Raw genomic sequence first — 18,435 nt, 5'->3', positions numbered from 1 at the left:
TGGGATCTTACATGGAAACTTCTTTCAATATTGCTTATTTTTAATTCCGAATTCCAGCTATTTTTAAATTGTATTTCTACTTGGACTCTTCTTTTCTTTTCTAATTTTAGATTTTATTTTATTTTTATTTCGAATTTTAATTAATCTCGTATTGGGTTCTTATATAGAAACTTCTTTCAATATTGCTTATTTTTAATTCCGAATTTCAGCTATTTTTATATAGCTATTTTTAGATTATACTTCTACTTGGACTCTCATTTTCTTTTTTTTTCTTTTTCTCCGATTAATGTAGGAATTTCTAGCCTCCACAGAGAACATGGTGCCTAGCTGTTTTAATAATATAATAGATAAAAGATAGAATGATTTGTAATCTTGAATTGGCCAACCGAAAATGCTAGCACAACATGAGAAGTGGATCGTCTCTAGACCATTGGTAATGAATGAAGGGACGAATAAACAAGCCGGGACTCCTCCTCCTCCTCCTCCTCCTCCTCCAGCATTGGGAAAAGCGGCAAGCAACGGCCAATAAAGAAACGCAACGTTGCCTGCAACTGCACAGGAAAGGCACCAAGTGTCCCTATTATTATTTCTCCCAGCCTGGACCAACACCCACCCGCGCACACGGGCGAAACCCCAACCAAGCTCCTCCTCAGCTCAGCTTCTCCTGTGCTCTGCCCTCCTCATCTCGCAGGAGTGAGAGAAGCCGAGGAGGAGGAGGAGGAGGAGGCTTTTGTTTGGTTGAGACGCCACAAACTCCACCAAGGGCCAATCAACGAACGCCTCGATTTCTTTTAAGCGGCGTCTCAAGGTGGAGGCCGAATCATCTGTGGCCACTTTGGCATCTGCCGGAATTGATGCTGTAGCATCCATAAATACCGCCCTTCTCTGCCGCCCCCCATCTCCCCTCCCCCTCTTCTTCCACCTCCCAAGAGCTCGCTTTTGAGAAAGAAAGGTGAAAAATCTTGGTCGGTTGGCCCGGCCAGCCAGCCAGCCGCCTCGCGGTCGCGGAGATGATGAAGGAGTCGTACATGGAGGTGCTCCCGCCGGCGCCGGCGCACTACTTCGTCGGCCAGGCTGCGGCGGCGGGCGGGTGGTTCTTGCCGGACCGGCGCGGCGGCGGCGGAGCGTGGTCGCAGGAGGAGAACAAGGTGTTCGAGCAGGCGCTGGCGGCGCTCGACCGGAACGACCCGGAGAGGTGGGAGCGGGTGGCGCTGCTGCTGCCCGGCAAGACGGTGGCCGACGTCATGACGCACTACGACGACCTCGAGAACGACGTCTGCTTCATCGAGGCCGGCCTCGTCCCCTTCCCCCACTACGGCGCCGCCGGCGGCGGCGGCGGCTCCGGGTTCACTCTTGACTGGGACGGCGGCGATGACCCCGCCGGCCTTGGGTTCAAGCGCTCCTGCTACATGGTCGGCGGCAAGCGCGCGCGCGGCCCTGACCAGGAGCGCAAGAAGGGCGTGCCGTGGACAGAGGAGGAGCACAAGTAAGCCACCCCCAACTCTCAGAATCTTTGATGGAATTGGACCAAGCTGATGAAGCCATGGCGTGTTCTTGGAGCTGAATTTGGTGAGGCTTTCTTTGTTCCAGGTTGTTCTTGATGGGGCTGAAGAAGTACGGCAGAGGTGACTGGAGGAACATCTCCCGCAACTTCGTGACGAGCCGGACGCCGACGCAGGTGGCCAGCCACGCGCAGAAGTACTTCATCCGGCTCAACTCCGGCGGCAAGGACAAGCGCCGCTCCAGCATCCACGACATCACCACCGTCAACCTCCCCGACGACGACCACGGCAACCCCTCGCCGTCGCCGCCGCCGTCCGTGCTCACCGCGCACTCCTCCTCCTCCGCCGCCGCCGTCTCGGAGCAGTTCGGCATGCTCGTCGACGGCAAGCCTCCGCCGCCGCCGCTCGGCCGTGGCGCCGGGCACCACCACTTCATGCCCCATCCCTACGCCCAGGTGAAGATCGAGGCCGGCAATTCGCACGTCGCCGGCGGCGGCCGCCTCGACGACTCCGTTCTGGTGCAGATGCAATGCGGCCAGCTGATGCAGCCTCTCGGTTGACAACCCTGTTCCTGGAGCAGCAACCCACGACCAACCATGAAAATGCTCTCGTCTCTTGGTGTGCTCGAGGAGGGAGATGCAACTCGTGCTCTTGCTTCCAACCATCAATGGAGTTCTGAAAACGAAATGATCGCAACAGCACGAAGGACAAGTAGTAACAGCACAGTAGCCAAGCATTGCGCTGCTGCTAAATTAAGCTCCCTACTACCGTGTATCCCGGATGATGAGAGGAAGAAGAAGAAGAAGAAGAATCACGAGATAGAAGAAAAAGAAGAAGAAGAAGAAGCATATTGGACATGGCATCTCTGCATTTCGCATCTGTGTACATAAGACCAAGACCAAGGTTAAATAATTAGTTCACAATTGATATTTGATACTCCATTGATTATCTCCTGTGCTATGGGAGGAGGCACAGGATGGGTACTACTACCAGCTAGACACCGTTTTTGTTGATGTACTATTAGTCAAGTTATTATTGTCATGCAAGTATTATTTGGAGATATAGCACGTAGCAGCAGCATATTGTCTCTGTTTTTCTTTTTGTCAAGGCTCTCTAGTGTTCAGTTGAGGGTATTAGCATTGGTCACCCTCTCATTGACCCTTGCTTTATTAATGATAATTATGGTTTTTATCTGCTCTTTCCTGTCGCTTTTGAGGGAATAAAACCTGAAGCAGACGTGGTGTGCGCTAATGACTCCCCTCTAATAAGAAGCTTCCCCCCATTGACTTCACTCTGGCTGAGAATTTCGTCTTACGGATTACAAGCACCGGAGTACTTGCTTTACCCAAATGACACTTTATTAATGACCGGTCTGAGATCAGGCCTACACCGTACACTCTACTACTACTTCACCCGCAGTCGAGTCCAGTTGGTTACTTCCTCCTCTGGGCGGCCAATGGGAGCTTGCCATCGCATGAGCCGTGATTAGTTTAGCTGAAATGGAGGTTGTACCTTGCAAGTACCCCCAGCTGATGCTGATGGGGAGGTGTGGCTGTCACACAGGCAACAGTAGCAGGGAATTGAGAGTTGGAGGTCCACCACCAAAGAACCAAGCATCACATGCCATAAACCTCTCTGTGTCATCCTCCTGCTAGCTCTTCTCTCCTCTGTGTTTCACAATCACAGCCCACAGAAACACCAATGGAAGGGAACGGGGCACCACACCACCACAAAGGGTGGGCACGGCAAAACAGTTCGCTGCTGTTGCAGGATTCATTTGGCACAACACCTTCAACTTGCGCCAGGCTGCCTGCACACACAGATCCACCCCAGGGAAAGTGCCATTGGTGGCTCACGGCACGCCATCGGGGGAAGAGAAGGGAGGGGAATCGGGGCAGCTTCGGTGCCTGGCTCTGGGGCTTCGCTTGGCCTGGCCCGCGGCCGTGCGCATCGGTGAAAAAACGGGGAGATGCTTCCCTGGAAAGGGTAAAAAGGTGGTGCCGGTTGATTTTCTCAGGGAAGACGCAATCTTGGGGAGAACTTCCCCCGGCCTCCGGTGGTGGACGCGGTATCTCCGCGGCCCTGGAAATCCATGAGAATCTTCTGATCAAGAGAGGATCGGTTTTTCTGGTAGGAGTATGGCTGTTTTTAGTTCGAGAAAATTGCATATCTATCATCGCATAAGATAGGATTCGCTCAAATGCTATCACTAAAATGGGCTTCGCTAGAATACCATCCTCTACCAAAGTGTATTTGCTCAAATACCATCCCGGACAAAAATACCCCTTAGCTCTTCTTCCTCCCTCCCTCCAATGGCTGAATAGGTCGCCGGTGACCACCGCTGGCTTCATTGCTGCGCCACCGTCGCTCATGTTGTCTCGGCCACCATGTCGGGGCGAGGTCGTCATCGGCCGGTGAGTCGGAGAAGGGTGGTAGCATGCGACAGCAGCCAACCGAGGCGACACGAGCGAGGCGGCGCGCGACGGCGGGCGATGAGTTGGGGCATCTCCTCCCTCTATCTCTTTCTCGTCACGGCGGCGGTGGCGGCGGCGACCGCGACCAGCGAGGGCGACGAGTCAGGGTGGGCTCGGGGTGGGGCGGCGGCACGCGACGGTGGCCAATCGAGACCACGCGAGCGAGGCGCAGCGGCGGCGGCGGCGGCGACGGCGATGGTGACTGGCAAGGGCGGCGCGTCGTGGTGGGGCGGTGACGCACTATGACGGCCAGCCGAGACCACGCGAGTGAGGCGGTGCGCGACGGCAGCCGACGAGCCGGGGCGGGGCTGTAGTGCTCGACGATGTCCGAGACGACACGAGCGACGGCGACGAGGTAGTGGAGCCGGTGGTGGTCGCCGACGACCTATTCCTCCACTGGAGGGTGGGAGGGAGAGAGAGAGGAAGAAGATGAACTAGGGGCATTTTTGTCCGGGATGGTATTTGAGCAAAGACATCTTGGTTGAGAATGGTATTATAGCGAAGCCCATTTTAGTGATGGTATTTGAGCGACTCCCATCTTATGCGATGGTAGATAAGCAATTTTCTCGTTTAGTTCACACCAAAATTGAAAGTTTGGTTGAAATTGGAACGATGTGATGGAAAAGTTGAAAGTTTGTATGTGTAACAAAGTTTTGATGTGATGGAAACGTTGAAAGTTTGAAGAAAAATTTTGCAACTAAACACGGCCTATGTTAACATAAGTATAAACTTAAACATATATATGAAATACATATATGAATCTATTTAAATCCAAAGCGTCTTAATATGTGAAGCACAAAACGCGCGTAAATGAGGATTTAAGAATTAAAAGATACTTCTCTATAAGAGATAATCCAAACTATCAACTGAAGTTGTCGATTTCACTTCCTCCTGCACGATCTGATCGCTGCGGACTCGGAGCCGATGCTCTCTCCCACTAGTTGAGAGCCAGAAGGGAAAGGGGATTTAAAATTTTAGGATACTAATTAGGAAAACTGTTGGAGCAAACTTTCCATCGATAAGCTTAAAATTTTAGAAGTGAAAAGTATATTGCGCATCTACTCGTGATGCTCTAATAATTAATTCTATGAAGCAGGTTCACGAATGCATTCAAAACACCACTACAAGTTTGTCAACCTATGCAAGCTAGCTCAAATCGGTAGAATTCGGTAAAGCTCAGCAAAATTCGAGCGGAAACAGTTGATTTCAAGTAGTTTTGGGTGATTCGATGGAGCCACATTCCAATCAGTTTGAATTTGTAAACTTAATGAAGCATGAGTTACCCCGTAATCTCTTGATATATATATATATATATATATATATATATATATATATATATATATATATATATATAAAGAACTCATCATGATATATTTTCTATTCATGTGAAAATTAATGGGTTGTATTTTCAAGTTGAGGATGTACTCCCTCTGTCCCTAAATATTTGACGCCATTAACTTTTTTTATACATGTTTGACCGTTCGATTTATTCAAAAACTTTTGTGAAATATGTAAAATTACATGTATACGTAAAGGTATATTTAACAAAGAATTAAATGATAGAAAAAGAATTAATAATTACTTAAATTTTTTAAATGAGATGAACGGTCAAACATATTTTAAAAAAATCAATGGCGTCAAATATTTAGAGCCGGAGGGAATATTTTAGATGAGAACGGTAGTGGAAGTATCAATGGTATTAAGAAGAAATAGTATACTCCTATCCGAATATTTTTTCGAGTGAAAAGGCAGGAACTTAGCGGTACGAATTGGAACCCTTTCATCACTCTTTCAGGGATCACTTGTGTCAAGCTAAGCTGGAATGCCGAATGGCATGAGTGCAGGGCAACTTCACTAAGCACCAATGACCGTACCCTATACCCGACATGGGTGAAACGATGACGTTATGGGTAAAATAACCTTCGGGTGGACGACAATTCATGAATCTCCCGTGAGCACTAGGCCTATAGGATTTGCTGTTCTTCACTCTGTGTGACAGGGGGGAAAAAGAGGAGACAAAATAGAAGGTTGATTTCTTATCAAAAGCAATTTAAGATGAACATGAATCCTTTGCACTATTGCCCATGCCATAACACATATAACCCCAGATCCATATGTCAATGGTTATCATTGCACATATGAGCAGTGCCACAGAATTCCCGTTCGATACAAGACAGTGCAAAGCATAGATATAACAGGAGACTAGGAGAGAGTCTACTCCAAACGAATGTAGTGCGTTGCTTGTGTTCGCGTGTTGATTTCGTTGCGTATGACTCAGCTCCAAGCCAAAGAAAAAAAAAAGAAAGAAAAATATATGATCACTCCTGTCACGTCAACCATACTTGTAGCGCCTCTCCACCCCCAGCTCGTTGCTTGGATCATCTTATTCAGACATTACAAATTCTCAATAAGCTGGTCTTTAACAAGATGCTTCGTCTGGTCAGGAATTCAGGATGGTGGCAAAAGAACTGAACCCGTTACTATTACTACTACTGCTCGTCTACTTGGCAGGGTTTCCCAAACCGCCGGGGCCGGAGTTACAGCGCCCCGGCGGTAAGCATGGTTACGGCACGGTAACCGCCAAAAACCATATAAAATTTATCAAAAATTTAAATTATTTTTAAATTTATTTTTTAAATTTATTTGAATTTAAGAAGGTTACCGTGGTATTTATATTACCGTATCTCGCGGTTAGCGGCGGTAAGGCAAACCCTTACTCGGTGCTAAGGCCTCTTCACCACAATTCACAAGAACACGAAGATAGACAGGCTCTGATGAAATCTTGTGTGCTAGTTGGTGTCCCTTTCGCTGCAAACCGTGTACTAGTATATTATTAGTATACATTTGGTATTATTGGTTCCAGCATAGTGCAGGCCAAGGACCATAATACGGCAACTTGCAGCTGTGGGGCTGCAAGTGGGCCCCCTAGGACAAGCAGGCGGGCAGGAGCGAAAGATGCATGCAATCCAACACAAGCAAAGTGGGCGACATCCTGTGCTTTTCCTTTTTTTTTTCTTCTACTTAGTAGAAAACAAAACAATTATTCCCTTTTCCTAAAATATAAGAAGTTTAGTGGGTAGCATGGTTATTTAAAAATAGATAAAATTAAATAAATGATGGTTATAATTGGTTAAAATGAGGAAGTAAATGTTAAATAAATAAATATTAGATGGTTGTAATTTATTTAAAGAGTGAAGTAAAAAGATAAATTGTTATACTTTGAGATAAATTTTAAATGTTAAAAGTTTTTTACATTCTAGGATGTATGGAATATTTGCTAGCCTCGCTCTATCTTAGTTTATTTTTCTTCCTCCTTAGGAATTGACAAACGGTAGCAACTTTATATATTGGAGTAGAACATTGTAACATAAACTTTGTTAGGGATTGAAATTATGGCGTTAGGGGATGGGAGTTCAATTGCGCACCTGATCGGGTGATATCCAGCTACTGCAACTGTGCAACACCTGTTGTGCTGCAGAGTGCAGATGATCAACTCCTCCACGCACCGCGTGAAAGACTGAAAGCTGTGGCTTGGATACCGCTAGTGCTGTTGAGTGATCTCGGCGTTGCCGAGCTGCCATTGGGGGAAAACTGGAACAGGCCGCAACGCATCGACATCACGGCGCTTTTTGGGGGGAGGGCATCAACAGGTGTCGGCGTCGGTAAAAGCCTTTGCGTTGCACGAGTAGCAAGTGTTGAGATTCCTGGGGGCTACTCTGCAAATGGGCGTATAATTGAGCCGGGACTAGAGGTAGAGAGGCTGGTTGCAGAGATTCGAGATTCCGTCTCCCTTCTTTCTCACGTCGGACCACAAAGATTTGCTGCTCCCAATACAGGCAAAGCATATCATTATGGGAGGAAAAGGGGTACTTCACAGCTCAAAGCAAAGAGAACAGAAAAACCGTGTCAGCGCTCAGCACCGGTGCACCACTAGTGCAGCCAGCAAATACAGTCGAAAGATTTAGAGCAACAAATAAAAATACTTTTATCAGTACAATTTATCGGCAGTATATAATACTAATATAAACGGTCCAAAGATTTAGAGTGATTTGGTATTCCACTTAAATTAGATTGTATAAAATTAAAAGAGATAAAATTGTCTTCCTATGCTATTGCTTGGGAATTGGGATAACTCGGATGAATTCATAACATACAATGAAACAACGCTAGGCGTGCCACGGCTGCTAGCCACCACGAGCATGCCGCGCTGCCACTTGGCCTTTTCAATTTTGTGGCAAATTTTTGAAGTGTCTTTGTTTGTACTGACAGTATGTATAAAAGTCCTCACTCCCTAATACGAACTCCAAACCCTTCTTTTGTTACAATTCACACGATTTTGTAATCCTGTTCAACAAGTCGTGGCGCTCTAATGGTTCATTCTGTTTTTTTTCCTAGATTATGCTTTTGGATTCATGTCATCCAAATTCGCCTCATCAAAACCTTTCAATATAAAAAGGTTGGCCACTTACTTTACTTTTTCCAAAATGAAGGGAAGGCCCAAGTATCCATTGGCTAGATTTGGTAGAAAAGTGTGCTTAGATCAGACTAAGTAGGTATAGCTAACCCCGCACTTGGAGCAAAAAAAAAGAGCTCACGTTTTTGGCGTAGCTGACACTTGACACAGCCAGTGGGGGCAGAGCTGGTCGATGCGCATGCAGTAAACAAATGAGCTCTAATACCGACCATCACGTAACATATTACGGGGGATTATTGGACCACCGGGTAGGTGTAGTTTCCCGGCAGGAGGCCGTGAGTAGTTTACCCCCCCCCCCCCCCCCCCCCCCACTACGATCAGAATACTCTCCTCATCCACTGTACTACGTGCCAGCGTACGGCCTCACACCTTGCTTGATCAGTACACAACAACTACTACCAGTACAAAAATATACATTCTCCAAGAACATGCAGGTTCGTGAACGTGACATACCTTTTTGTGAAACGCCAAGTTGTTGCTGCACTTGCACACCAAATGACCAAATAGGAGTAGTATTATCATCGATGTGGATCAGTGCAAAGCTGCAGAGGCAAGTGAACAGGATCAGCACAGCAGCCGCGTCAGCATCCTGCATCTCTCGATGAGCGGCAGGAAGGATGGGAACCCAGCAACAACTGAACTGATGGCTCTGCGACGGGACGACGTCATGGGTGAGACGAGACGAGATGCCCTCTGCCTCTGCCCCTGCGGCTGCGGCTGTGGGCATCGTTATCGCCACGGGACGGACCAAATTGACCGAGAGCATCCGCGTCGCTTCTCCTGTACAGGGACACACACACTGGTCGTGACTCCAACGCAGCATCAAGAGGCGTTCAAAACCAACAGGGCCATTCAAGCAGCAGGTAGCCATCAACCCCGTAGGGGACGGACCACCCTCCCCAACTGCAACCATTACAATACGTACCTGTGCCCCCCTGCCTTTGAATCTAACAGTGGATGCGTATGGGTGCTCTTCTTCTCTCCGGCTGCATCTCGGTAATCAGTTTTCTCCAGATTTATTTCTTTGGCAGGAACAGATAATACCGAGCGTGCCTGTAAAAATTGTAAACATGGAGGTGTCACATCTCACATGCACTGATGTTTGTGCTAAGGGGGATGGAAGAGGGACCATCCATCGAAATTATTTTATGCACAAGTTGAAAAACCGGAGGTGCTGCACATGCAAGAGAGGAGAGCGGAGATGGATGGCTCAATAATGGGCACATGCCACCAGATTGAAAGGAGAGAAAAACACATGTGAAAAGAAAGACAATTGCTTGTGATATAAATGCAGGTGAAACAATACCTGTTTCTCTCAACAGTATCTTACGGCGAGATAGTTGACGCACAGTAATTTTAATCCTCCATGTGAAATTGAAACAGCAGAATAGATCTACGCCCTTCAGATTTATCCCCAGAAGTTGGAGTACCTTTTTTTTTGGACTGAGGAAGTAAAGCCTAAAGAACTTAAAAGAAAGCCACTTAAAACTTAACAAAAAAAAGAGAGGAAGAAATGCTGGATAATTAAAATTTTAAAATGTCCTCCATGTGAACTTGGAGGTAATCCTTAATGAGATGCCCTAAACATTTTTGTGAGCAGTTTCTAATAATTTAAAATACAAGGTTGTTCAGTTAAAAGGAAATAACCACTGTACGTACGTAGCAACGGAAAAATATCTAACAACTTAGATTTTTTTTTTCAATAGAGTTAGGCATTATTAACTTGTTGGTTGCCTATCACTAAATAGCCCCTGAAGCTTATCTGCTCTAGTGGCCCCTTCAATTGATGGGCAGGCCATAGAAGTTTCACTTCTTGCAAAGATCTAAAGTAAAATCATTACTGGACCACAGATCAGATCATGGTGCTTGTCTCAGGGCTTTGAACTTTCACTTGAATGCAAAAGGAAGTGATGCTCTTTCTCTTAGATTTACTAGATATTCTGTATCGTAAGATCCTGTTGTAACTGAAATTTCATTTTCATCAACATAATTCATGCTTTCTATTTCCCTTTTTGTCATGTCACTACATTTCCTGTATCTCTTGCCATGCAGTCTTATAAACTTCAGACCTCAAAACAGATATTTCATACTTAATGATTTCAGAAAAGAACTGAAATCCTTACCAGTAATTCCAAAGCTGTGCTCACGTCATATATGCAAAACGAAAACAAGGAGATTTTAAGTTTTCAACAGCATTTGGACCATAGCAGATCCAGATCGCCTCACTCCCTTCCATATCTCCATCAGTTCTACTTCAGGGACACGCATATTTTAGCCAGGCTAATCAATAGAAGGTGCAAAAAAAAACTAGTCATCACTTATCAGAGAACCTGGCACAAGGTGATCAAATACGGACTACAGTAATATAATATACTAGAAGCAAACAAACTTAACAGGATTGCCTTTGCATTTCTCAAAGGGTTCTTTAAACGAAATATAACAGCATAGACGATTTATACAGTTAGGGTATAGATAGAAAGTTCATTATGTTTTGGCAAAACAGAAGACAGTTTCTGAATGAGTTTTGGTAATTGAATTTCACATGTAATTTTTTTTATCACATGCTTCTTACAGCTTATAAATCCACTCTTGGCTAAAAACATAATACATGGGAAAAGAACAACACTGAGTCACTGACCAAATAATAAACCATCTAAAAGAGTTTACCACATGAGTATTTGCATTAAGAGATGTACAAGAGCATGGGTGCTCCAAGACTCTTGCAAGAATCTTCACATCAGTATTCTTTGAGATGCAGCATTGATTAAGCTAGCAATTGGATGTCATCCACAAACTGCTCAAAACTTCAATCCATGCAGCAGGCTTACCCTAATTTTCTGTGAAAGAAAAGGTAGCAACAGTTTTATGGGTATTTTGTCTTATATGTAAAAAAATGCATCCGAAACTGTTGCAAACGGTAGCTTCAAATAGCATACTTTATCGTAAAAAAAATCATCAAGAGAACAATGGATTTTGAAATTACATTGTTAGCAGACAAAACGTTTAGTGCCAGGAAATATATCCTTTCCCCTTCCAACGCATGTTTGATGGAAACATTTAAAAGAAAATCCAGCAGTAAACACTGCTTTTTTTTTGTTTGAGTATGAATCTCCAAGAAAGGAATCTGTTCAAATTCATCAGCATCACTTCAAGTCCATAAAGGACCAGCTTGGCCAGTGAGTGCCATGGTGGGCGATGGAACTTTCAGAAAGAAAAGAAAATGCATCATGCTGTCCTGTTAGTAATCGATTGTACTCTCGTAGCCATTATACAAGCTATGAATAATATGTTTCTCAGGCTCTCATGGAGTTATCATGGAATTAAAACCATCTGAGGTATTTGGAGTTATCAAGCATATATATTTGGAAAACAACTTTATATATTCTGTGTGGAACGCAGGAATTTACATAATTTCATAGAGAACAGTTCAATATTCTGCAGGAATCATGAATATTTCCTAAGCCTAAATGTACTCACTTTGCTTACATGTATTTAATTGACTTAAGGATTGCAACGAATTACTATACTATATAATAGCAGCAAAAGGAATCCAAGCATAAGCATTATGAAACTTGACATGCAAATGCTTCATATAATTACTTATAAGAGAGGGGGGGGGGGGTGGTGTTATCGAGGCAGAAATTTGAGCCTCCTTTCCCAAGTCATGAGGCACTGTCATTCCAGGTAAAGGCCATCAATATCACAGCAAGAACCGGAGTCAAACTTCAGTATGTTAACCAAGTAAGATCTATGCCTCCGATCTCCAGCAATAGTATCATTCCATGGAGCACTGTTGCTGATAACATTTTCCATGAAACAGCAATAATGATATGCCAGAAGTGGCCAAGATTTGACCTGAATAATTAAGCATGCATACCATCTCTATACTCAACTCTCTATACCTCAATCCTTACATATTGCCTCCTCCCCTAAGACACCTTTCTGTTGCATGACAAAACACAATATGAGGAAAAAAGCTGCCCACTGTTTAAATCTAGATTAGATTTCAAATACGCAACGATTAGTGATACGTGCAGAACATGGCCCTTAGCAGTATGGCAAACCTAGAGAACTTGAATATATTTTCAGAAATGAGCCTCCACCTAGTAGTAATATGACTTCCTCATCAGAAAGGACTGATTATTGAAGGACCTTATTTATCTGAATCATTCTGTTCCAGTGAATTACTACATCATGAATCCACTTCAATGTGCTTAGTTTGTCCATAAAAGGAAACCCCGAGCAAATGGCTTCAGCCAAGTGCTCAGAAATATCATTCAGAGTAACCAGTCTGTTTACTGTATTCATTCCATCAGTAAACCATGCATAAAAATGCACCAATTTATCACCTGAAGTTTCAACTTCTGATATACTGATTTCAGTGACACGACGAATGGCCCAATCATCGCTTGGCCTATTCTGTTGTTAATAGTTGATCTGCCTTCAGCACAAATTTGAATGTGCAAAACAAAAACAAAGTAGTCAAAGCAAATAAGCAAGACAAAATTGAAACATATCTGAAATTCAACTAGTAACATAGACAAGTAATGAAAAGGAGTAACTAAAACCTCTATGAAAAATATAAGAATCAAGCTTTACACCTTACAGCACACCTGCAATACTGAAACATGACATTATTTCTCTTTTACATTATTCAAAAAGCCAACTGGTACAGCGTGTGTAAGATTCATATAAGCATTCAAATGTATAACCGAACCAACAATGATTAATGCTAAAAACTTAATCACCTCGGAACATTTTCAACCCATACCCAAAAGGGAATAATGGGTCATCACTAGCATCTCTAGCATTTATAGGCAATTGATCAGTAGACCTAAACCATGTCACGGGCAATGTACCCAAAAAATCATGATCCCCAAAGAGGCAATCAGTAACTCCCATACCCTCACTTCCAGGTAGCCAGGCAGCAACAAGAGCATCTACCTTGTCCAGAACTTGGGGTTCAACAACCAATGGTCTTCCAGATATAACCACAACTAGGGTAGGGACTTTACTAGCAATACGAGAAATAAGGTCGGAGCCGTTAAATGGAATACTAAGATCCGTTCTATCTCCCAACCATTCAGCGTATGGAACCTCACCAACCACAACAACTGCATAGGAAAATTCCCCAGTTTCAACTGTGGCTTCTGTTGGGCATTCCTCATACACAACTTCAGTTTCTGCTCCCACGGATTCTTTTATAGCTTCCAATATGGTTGTACCTGTTGTTTTAGATACAAAATATAGATGCTTTTAAAAATAATATTGAGTGCGTCATATAAAGAAACTAGGTTTTATTGTTTTCTAATTCCAAGGATAGATGGTGATGCATCTTAAAAAGGAAAAGAAAAATCCGCTGGTCATACTTCCCAGTTGTATGCATCCCACCAGTTAAAGTGGACTGTAAAGTGTAAATTATCAGTAACTAATTAGAAAACTAGTTTCTTTCAGGGGAAAAAAAATCAAAAGAGAAACAGTTAACTCAGTACCAATGTCATTCTAAAATCAAAAGAGAAGAATTAGAAAGTGGTAACTCCAACTCAACGGCTTAACCTCACAATTTTTATTTCTGCTTGCAGATAGGGCAGTAAAGCTACCAAAATATGAAAGTATGAAAATTATTGTACTATCGAAGTGCCAAGCACTACCCTAGAAAATAGCACCAGACCATATATTATCGAATGCGACATTGGCCAATGGTACAAAAACAGCACGGAATATTGAAGTGGGCAACATAAATATTTCACACATACAAAATACGGAGTATATGTTATAGCTGGGTTTTCGCTTAGTGCTTACCAATAGTAATTCTTCCACTGTCTCCATTCCAAGCTATTGTCCACCCACCACACTGATATCCAATATTGTCAGCATGTGTTCCAGCTACAAGTATTCTTTTCACATTTTTGGCCAATGGAAGGAATGGTTCCTTCTGATTCTTGCCATTTTTTAGAAGTACTAAAGATTTCCGAACAGCCTCACGTGCCAGCAACCGATGCTCCTAAAAGATCAACATGCATATATATGTTGGAGCTATCCAGTGTGAGACAATTCAAACAGAAGAACAAATAGAACATCAAAACATGCATGCCACCTTACAACCAATTATATCTGCTAGAGACGGATCTGAAAATGGATGCTCGAACACTCCGGATATGAACTTAACCCTCAGAATCCGCTCAACAGCATCATCAATCCGTGACATTGGTATCTCCCCTGCCTCTACCAAGAACACAAGATCTTCCAAAAACTTCTCAAATCTGAAAGGTATCATAATCTGCAGATTATTCAACAAATGAAACAAACTGGAGAATGTGTTTCATATGACCACTTAATAACTAAATAAATACCATATCCATTCCTGCATTAACAGACTGTGCGATGCAATAGCGATAATCAGAACCTCTGGGCTCACAGAGCCTGTCAATACCCTCCCAATCTGACACCACAAAACCCTGAAACAAGAGCTTATACATGTTAATTCACAGCCACAACCTAAGAGTACATGATAAAATGCCAACCAACTTTCATAATCTTTTTCTTTTGTTTTTTTTTGGGTGATAGTGCAAGTAAACAATTTCCATAGTCTCTACTACCTTGAAGCCTAACTTGCCCTTTAAAACATCTGTCAGCAAATAGCGGCTTGCGTGCAATGGTTCCCCGTTCCATTGGGTGTAGGACGCCATGACAGTTGCCACCCCTTGAGATATACAATCAGGATAAGGTCTGATATGGATCCCTTCCAAATCTTCAAGTGAGCAAATGGTGTTTCCCTCATTGATCCCCTTGTCCGTGCCACCATCCCCAACGAAATGCTTGGCACAAGCAAGCACATTCACCCTGCAAAACCACATAGGCCCATTTACACAAACAGGTTGTGGGTTATACCAAAACCGCAGTGAATCCCACTGTTTATAACTACCTAGGGGATGAGAGGAACGGGTAACCATGAGGGTGGTCAGCCGGTGGCTGCCCCTGCAGGCCGGAGACGATGGTGGTCAACGAGCGCACGACCTCTGTGTCCTCGCTGTAGCACTCGTAGCACCTCCCCCACCTCGGATCCCTACAAACCTATCACGCATTGCGCCACCAGAACACACACGCATCAAGGATGGATCCCAAACAAACAACATCGGTTAATCCGGATAGTTTTGGAGTTCTACTCACGGCGACGCAGGGCGCGAAGGTCCAGTGGATGCCGGTAGCTCGGACCTCGAGCGCCGTCGCCTCGCCGATCTTACGCGCGAGCTCCGCGTCCCTGGGAGGTCAAAGCCTCAAAGGCATACGGATTGGTTGGATTGTCAAACCAAACCGAACACCAAAAAGTGGGGGGAACATGGAGGAGGCGGATTAACCTGGTGGCGCCGAGGCCGACGTTGTGGGGGAAGACGGTGGCGCCGTAGACGTTGTTGTGGCCGTGGACGGCGTCGGTGCCGTAGAGGATGGGGACGGCGAGGCGGGAGGAGAGGGCGTGGCGCTGCATGCCGTCGACCATGCGGGCCCAGTCGGCGGCGGAGGCGCGGGGGAGCGGGGCGCTCCCGCCGCCGTTGAGGACGCTGCCGGCGCCGAGCTCGGCGATGGCGCGGGGCGACGCGACGGTGCGCTCGATCTGGGCCATCTGCGCCGCCTTCTCCCGCAGCGTCATGCGGCCCAGCAGGTCGCGCACCCGCGCCTCCACCGGCGCCGCCGCGTCCTTGTACAGCGCCGCCGCTGCCATGCCGGGTGAAGCGGATTCGCGAGATTGTGGGCGTTGCTCGGCTCTCTACTGATCGTCTGATCCCCTCCCTTGTTCGAGTGGGGGATGTTTGCTTGCCTCGCGCCACCTCGGGATTTCCGTTTCAAATATTCCAAACAAGGCCAAGCACCGCGTGGTACACGAGACGTGACCCGTCCACACACACACAGGTCCCCGGCCGGCCAGCCCTATCGTGAATGAAGAATGTGACCTTGTGACGAACCGAGGGCAGACGCTTGGCTGATGCTGAGAGAGGCAAACAAATTCGGTGGCTGACGGAAGCAAAGCGAAACAGATCGATTGGAGCTACCGGTGGACGAAAAGCTTGAGCCTCGTTAGGACCTTCAGGCCAATAGCAGGGCACGCTATGCGTGTCGCTAGCACGTTCGATGCTGCCAAATACACTTACCTTGGCGTCGACAAACAAACGAACTGAAATAGGTCATCCACTCTACAGTGCTGGTGTCCTCTTTTGAATGGTTAGTCAGGGCAAGCAACATGTAAGGCCACATAGCCCACTTTTGAATGGTTAATCAGGGCAAGCAACATGTTTGAATGGTGCACGTGATGAAGCACAAATAGCTAGATCCCTAGCCTAACGAAAAGAGACTTAATTTCCCCTAATTGCCCTTTCCGTTGACAGAGATACATCGTCTCTAATACGAGAAACGACGCTTCGCCTCCCACAACACGGCACCACATCGCCAACTACCTTGCGCCGCCAGCTCAAGCACAAGCTCCACGGTGCCTGTTTCTGGTGATAAAGCTCCGGACCAGCATGGTAACCTAGGCTATCCCGTCGAGGTTAGCAAGGGCGACACGGGGTTTGGGGCGAAGGAAAGGGGTGAGAGCTCGAGGGGGAATCGCAGGAAGCTCATGCCACAGTGCTAGGTTGTCGTCGACTCCGACGAAGAGCTCCGGATGCAGCGTCGGAGAGTGTTGGCTCCACGTCTACCTTCACTAGCGCTTGCTCCAGCTCCACATGCACAACCAGCTGCTCAAGCTCCACCTGCAACTCCGGTATCCAAGGTATTGGATCTGATTGAGTACTCTGTTTTTTTCTATTTCAGTTGATGTTGTTGCAGCAATCTGATTTTTTCTAGGAGTGAGCAAAGGCTAGCGCAGAAGGCGGGAGCGAGCGAAGGCGAGCGCGGGAGGGAGAAATCGGTGGCACAGGGAGGGTGATTTTCGGGAATCCTTCTGCATGAAAGGCGAGGGGACGACAACGCAGGGGCACAGGCTTGGCAATGCGGGCGCGGGTGAGGAACGCGTAACGCAGTAAAGGGCTGAGCGGCTCAGATGGGATGCGCAGGTGGTCGACGTGTCAGCGAATCTTTGTGTTGGCACGATTGAGCCACACGACACGTCGTCGCACTATGAAGGGCCTCACAGTGCAGTGACATGACGCGTGGATTCGAGACGTCACTTCAAAGATTCCATCCACGTCGTCCTCTGTCGTCCCCTGCAAGGCCGCTCAGTGTTCAACAAGAACACGGTTTACTTAACTAGAACTTAATTTGTATAACCTGTGTTTCCATGGCAAACTTACTGGGTTAATAGTGGTTTGCTGGTTTGGATGCATTGGCTCGTGAGCCAAACAAGCCACCTCGAGCTTTGCAATGAGTCAAGCCAAGTTGGGTTTCACTCATTAGAATAACAAACCGAGCCAAGTTAGCTCGTTATCTTTGGACCTTGGTACAAGACGTTAGGGCTGTCAACGAGTCGAGCTCAAGCCGAGCCTATACAATGCTCGAGCTTTCAAACAGGCTCGGTTCGAGCTCGACTACCGAGCTTGATTTTCAATTAGAACAGTGTATATTTCAAAGGATAATTTTTAAAAATAATTAATATAGGGTTCATCATATTAGTAGAAGAGGAAAAAGAATAAAATAAATATATGATGCCAATACAAGACATACAAATAATATATTTGATCTCCCAATTCATTAAATAGCAACAAAAATCATATATTACTAGGCTCGTTAGAAGCTCAAGCTCGACTCGACAAAGCTCGCGAGCTTTGGGACAGGCTTGGGCTCGGCTCGTTTGGAGCTCGAGCCGAGCTCGAATCGAGCCTTGGACGAGTCGAACTCGAGCAGCTCGCGAGCCCCGAGCTTTTTTGACAACCCTACAACACGTGCATGGATTGTTACATAATGTGTAGAGAATATATTGGTCCATTGAGTGAAATGAGGCAACAACCCACACATAGAAGAATGGTGTAGGATGGACTACCCAATTAGGCCA

At 45.7% G+C, this 18,435-nt stretch overlaps 2 protein-coding genes and 1 long non-coding RNA gene across 5 annotated transcripts; 1 reads left to right on the top strand and 2 right to left on the bottom strand.

Annotated features, from left to right (window-relative positions):
- Positions 1 to 577: 577 nt before the first annotated feature.
- Positions 578 to 2,582, top strand: LOC127774082 (transcription factor DIVARICATA-like). The gene is made up of 2 exons (XM_052300355.1): positions 578 to 1,486; positions 1,591 to 2,582. The coding sequence occupies exons 1-2, from the start codon at positions 1,011 to 1,013 to the stop codon at positions 2,060 to 2,062; spliced, it is 948 nt and encodes a 315-aa protein (XP_052156315.1). The 5' UTR covers positions 578 to 1,010; the 3' UTR covers positions 2,063 to 2,582.
- A 4,057-nt stretch (positions 2,583 to 6,639) lies between these two features.
- Positions 6,640 to 9,902, bottom strand: LOC127773822 (uncharacterized). Its single transcript, XR_008017635.1, has 4 exons — positions 9,757 to 9,902; positions 9,376 to 9,503; positions 8,904 to 9,230; positions 6,640 to 7,797 (listed from the first exon to the last, which is right to left on the bottom strand). It is a non-coding gene; the product is annotated as an uncharacterized LOC127773822 (long non-coding RNA).
- Positions 9,903 to 11,807: 1,905 nt separating this feature from the next.
- LOC127773821 (uncharacterized) lies at positions 11,808 to 16,467 on the bottom strand. 3 transcript variants are annotated; one of them, XR_008017634.1, is made up of 9 exons: positions 15,809 to 16,440; positions 15,621 to 15,711; positions 15,376 to 15,524; positions 15,050 to 15,293; positions 14,804 to 14,908; positions 14,548 to 14,730; positions 14,253 to 14,454; positions 12,800 to 13,675; positions 11,808 to 12,392 (listed from the first exon to the last, which is right to left on the bottom strand). XR_008017634.1 is itself a non-coding variant. In XM_052300004.1 (8 exons), exons 1-8 carry the CDS (start codon positions 16,168 to 16,170, stop codon positions 13,191 to 13,193), a joined length of 1,821 nt encoding a protein of 606 aa, XP_052155964.1. In that variant the 5' UTR covers positions 16,171 to 16,440; the 3' UTR covers positions 11,808 to 13,190. The 3 variants fall into 3 exon arrangements, 2 of the variants coding, with proteins under 2 accessions (XP_052155964.1, XP_052155965.1); XM_052300004.1 differs by having other exon boundaries at positions 11,808 to 13,675; XM_052300005.1 differs by lacking the exons at positions 11,808 to 12,392; positions 12,800 to 13,675; positions 14,253 to 14,454 and having other exon boundaries at positions 14,578 to 14,713; positions 15,809 to 16,467.
- Between the last annotated feature and the right edge of the window lie 1,968 nt (positions 16,468 to 18,435).

The sequence above is a fragment of the Oryza glaberrima genome, chromosome 5 (genome assembly GCF_000147395.1).
Source record: "Oryza glaberrima chromosome 5, OglaRS2, whole genome shotgun sequence".
In the NCBI taxonomy this organism is placed as follows: Eukaryota; Viridiplantae; Streptophyta; class Magnoliopsida; order Poales; family Poaceae; genus Oryza; species Oryza glaberrima.
This window is presented reverse-complemented; position numbering and strand designations above follow the sequence as displayed.

Coding starts and splice junctions, on each gene's coding strand:
- LOC127773821 (XM_052300004.1), bottom strand. CDS start 16,170: ATGGCAGCGGCGGCGCTGTACAAGGACGCGGCGGCGCCGGTGGAGGCG. Junction 15,712..15,808: donor GTCGGCCTCGGCGCCACCAG/GTTAATCCGCCT, acceptor TTGACCTCCCAG/GGACGCGGAGCTCGCGCGTA. Junction 14,909..15,049: donor AGGGCAAGTTAGGCTTCAAG/GTAGTAGAGACT, acceptor CTCTTGTTTCAG/GGTTTTGTGGTGTCAGATTG.
- LOC127774082 (XM_052300355.1), top strand. CDS start 1,011: ATGATGAAGGAGTCGTACATGGAGGTGCTCCCGCCGGCGCCGGCGCAC. Junction 1,487..1,590: donor TGGACAGAGGAGGAGCACAA/GTAAGCCACCCC, acceptor TCTTTGTTCCAG/GTTGTTCTTGATGGGGCTGA.